Source organism: Brassica oleracea, chromosome C2 (genome assembly GCF_000695525.1).
Source record: "Brassica oleracea var. oleracea cultivar TO1000 chromosome C2, BOL, whole genome shotgun sequence".
In the NCBI taxonomy this organism is placed as follows: domain Eukaryota; kingdom Viridiplantae; phylum Streptophyta; class Magnoliopsida; order Brassicales; family Brassicaceae; genus Brassica; species Brassica oleracea.
In genome coordinates, this window is record NC_027749.1 from 45,651,186 (window position 1) to 45,655,046 (window position 3,861).

The window sequence follows — 3,861 nt, forward strand, 5'->3', positions numbered from 1 at the left end:
TATGTAGTAGTCTTTCCAGATCCTCCGGTGTGGGACGTCGTAGGTATTCACCGCCAAACAAGGTGATTATTCCGGCAGTAAAATTGTGCAAACATTTTTGAGCCGTTATTTCAGCAAGACGGATATATTCGTCTACTGTATCAGCCGCACCACCGTATGCCAATTGACGAATTGCTGCAGTACATTTTTGTAGAGGTGAAAGACTTGACCGTCCGGTTGCATCTTTTGATGGTCGGAAATATGATATTTCCGTGGAGAGATGATGCACAATACGGAGGAACAATTCTTTGTTCATCCGAAACCGTCGCCGGAAAAAATTGGTAGAGTATGTTGGATTCTCGCTAAAATAATCATTCCAAAGCTGGATGTGGCCTTCTTCTCGGTTTCTCCCTATAAAAATACGATTTTCCGCTCTTTTGGTTCTGGTATAGGATCAGAGTTGTTTAAAAAATCTTCAATGGGGTTATCAAAATCGTCATCATCATCATCATCATCATCATCATCATCATCATCATCATCATCATCATCATCATCATCATCATCATCATCATCATCATCATCATCATCATCATCATCATCATCATCATCATCATCATCATCATCATCATCATCATCATCATCATCATCATCATCATCATCATCATCATCATCATCATCATCATCATCATCATCATCATCATCATCATCATCATCATCATCATCATCATCATCATCATCATCATCATCATCATCATCATCATCATCATCATCATCATCATCATCATCATCATCATCATCATCATCATCATCATCATCATCATCATCATCATCATCATCATCATCATCATCATCATCATCATCATCATCATCATCATCATCATCATCATCATCATCATCATCATCATCATCATCATCATCATCATCATCATCATCATCATCATCATCATCATCATCATCATCATCTTTGTGGTAATGATAATGGAATGAAGATGCCATTTTCAATATATCGAGAAGTGGGATGTGATTGTTTAGAAAATAAGGGAGGAGAATTTTTTTGTGAAATTGGTAAGGAAATAAGAGAGAAGTGGGATGTGATTGTTTATGTATTTTTCATAATAAGAGCAAGCTCATATTTATACATATTTTGTTGTGCAAGTCCGTGAGTTGGTGATGAAAGAAACAATGACATGTGATGGAGAGTCACAGGTTATTAAACTTAGTGTGTGATTGTTAGGTATAGATATTCTTTGTTTGGTTGGTGATGAAAAACGAAACAAATGTGTTGACATAAGATTGAAAAACATCACATGATCAATTAGAAATAACAAAACATAGTACTTATAAAACATAGTACTTATAAAACAATACATGATCAATTTATACGTCGTACGAAACACCACTTATCCAAAACACCAAGCAACTTAGTTCACTCTCCTCTTAGTTCAAACCTACTTAAACATTACAAACACAGCCATTACCATTACTACAAGAACCAGACCACCTAGTACGACTTCAAATCGATTACCAAACGGAGAAATTTTCTTTGATAACTCAGCGAGAGTCTTCTCAAGCACAACCAACTTCAGTTCAGTCTCATGATGGAGATCTTTTACCTGGTTTAGTTCTGACTCGTAGTCACTAACAGCCGCAATATAGTTCACCTTATCAGAAAGCAGAGCATACTGTGTACCTATTGGTTTGATCTCCTCTGTACCCGCTACATCCCACCACTTGTATACATGGCAGTCTCCATCAACGATGTTCTCACAGGTGTAGAACCTTCTCCCAGGGTCATTTCTTGAGACAGATGTCCTAATAACCGGTTCGCGACCACAGTAACATTCCTTGGGGAAGCCGAACTCAACCTCCGGGTGCGGAGGGTACTGAACCCGCGTGGCTTTGATCTCTGCTTGTTCTAGGAGTATATTCATTTCTGTGGAGCTGTGGCCACTGACTGATGTGTTCCCTAAACCATAATCCTCTGAATTAAACGGCTGCGTGTAGCTATAATCCAATCCCATGTCCTGAAAATAATAAAAAGCTTAGAACACAAACAAAAATATATTTTTTCACAAGCTTAGAACACAAGACAAAAATATATTTTTTCACAAGCTTAGAACACAAGACAAAAATATATTTTTTCACAAGCTTAGAACACAAGACAAAAATATATTTTTTCACAAGCTTAGAACACAAGACAAAAATATATTTTTTCACAAGCTTAGAACACAAGACAAAAATATATTTTTTCACAAGCTTAGAACACAAGACAAAAATATATTTTTTCACAAGCTTAGAACACAAGACAAAAATATATTTTTTCACAAGCTTAGAACACAAGACAAAAATATATTTTTTCACAAGCTTAGAACACAAGACAAAAATATATTTTTTCACAAGCTTAGAACACAAGACAAAAATATATTTTTTCACAAGCTTAGAACACAAGACAAAAATATATTTTTTCACAAGCTTAGAACACAAGACAAAAATATATTTTTTCACAAGCTTAGAACACAAGACAAAAATATATTTTTTCACAAGCTTAGAACACAAGACAAAAATATATTTTTTCACAAGCTTAGAACACAAGACAGAAACTGATACGAATCTTACGAAATGGAAATTATCATTATATCAAACATAGAACATATCACACAAGAGACAAACCTAGAACTTGTAAAACTAGAACCTAGACGATGACAAAAGCAACATTTTGAAACATATTACAGAAGATAGAGACTTAGAACTTGTAAAACTATAACAGATCGACCAACAGCTTGTTCTTAACAGTTTCTTCACTCAAACTTAGTGGATCCTTCTTAGCAAGGAAAGTGTCTAATATCGTCAGCTTCGACAGTTTCTCCTTCCTCGCCAGTTCTTCCATCTTGCCCTCCATAATGGTCTTATAGTCCTCAATAACCTTTCCTTTTCTAATATTCCTGCTTGCTTTCGCAGCCTTGATACCTTCAGGATGCATTGAAGAGTCGGAACTGACCTCACCCACAGCTGTGCTTGAAGTTTGGGAACTGACCTCCCCACTCTTTCTCTTTGAACCGGTGGGCGTAGGTGTGTTAAGGCTTATCCACTTTTGTTCGTGCCGCAGGACACACCACGCGTGCTCGAGGGTAAACTTCTGACCCTGATCAGAGTAGAAGATTTCATGAGCCAGCATTAGGACATCATTGTCACTCTGACCGCTGGTTATTTGTCTCTCTGCAGCAGCGAATGCGGCACAGAACTTATTCGTTTGATCATTGATTCTGTGCCACCTCTGCTTACAATGAACATTCTCTATCTTCTCATGAAGAGTTGCTGCAAAGTACTCATCAACGCGTTTCCAGAAGGTCTGTAACTTCATAGAATTTCCGACAATGGCGTCCTTTGATGTGTTAAGCCACACACTAATCACAACCTCGTCATCACGCGGCGTCCATTTCTTTCTCACCATACGCTCCACAGGTGTGTCCTGAGGTTGGGATGGAGCCTCAGACTGTTGGGAACTAAAAGGAAGGATTTCTGAGGCGCCAATGTCGACAGTGGAAGGATAACTTTCATAAGGAAAGTTTTCCTGAACATTATTATTGTGAACATTGTTAAGAAGCCCCATATAACCAGAATTCTGGCTATATGGATTCCTTGGATCCATAGGAAGAAGAAGAGAAGAGATTATAGCGAATGGGAACGTTTTAGTGTTCTCAAAGAGAAGGGATAGACAATTTGGAGATAATAAACCACAAGTGTTTTCTAGGGGATTTAACAGGATAAAATAGGAGAAATTTAACAAGTAATAACTCCAAAACCAACTAACCATTATCTACCTATGTCTAATCAGAAGTTATTACTAAACTACAACTACAAAGATATCAGCTCTAGTTTAAT

General features: G+C 37.2%; 2 protein-coding genes across 2 annotated transcripts in view; both read right to left on the bottom strand.

Moving 5' to 3' along the window:
- Positions 1-2,000, bottom strand: part of LOC106324373 — a 7,981-nt gene extending 5,981 nt beyond the window's left edge. Inside the window, exon 1 of the mRNA XM_013762351.1 lies at positions 1,443-2,000. Within this exon, the coding sequence (XP_013617805.1) occupies positions 1,443-2,000 (558 nt within the window). The remainder of the gene's footprint in view (positions 1-1,442) is intronic.
- Positions 2,001-2,737: 737 nt separating this feature from the next.
- LOC106324374 (glutathione S-transferase T3-like) lies at positions 2,738-3,589 on the bottom strand. The gene has a single exon (XM_013762352.1). The coding sequence runs from the start codon at positions 3,587-3,589 to the stop codon at positions 2,738-2,740; it is 852 nt and encodes a 283-aa protein (XP_013617806.1).
- Between the last annotated feature and the right edge of the window lie 272 nt (positions 3,590-3,861).

What these genes read in the sequence shown, in the direction of transcription:
- LOC106324374 (XM_013762352.1), bottom strand. Translation starts at nt 3,589, where the DNA reads ATGGGGCTTCTTAACAATGTTCACAATAATAATGTTCAGGAAAACTTT.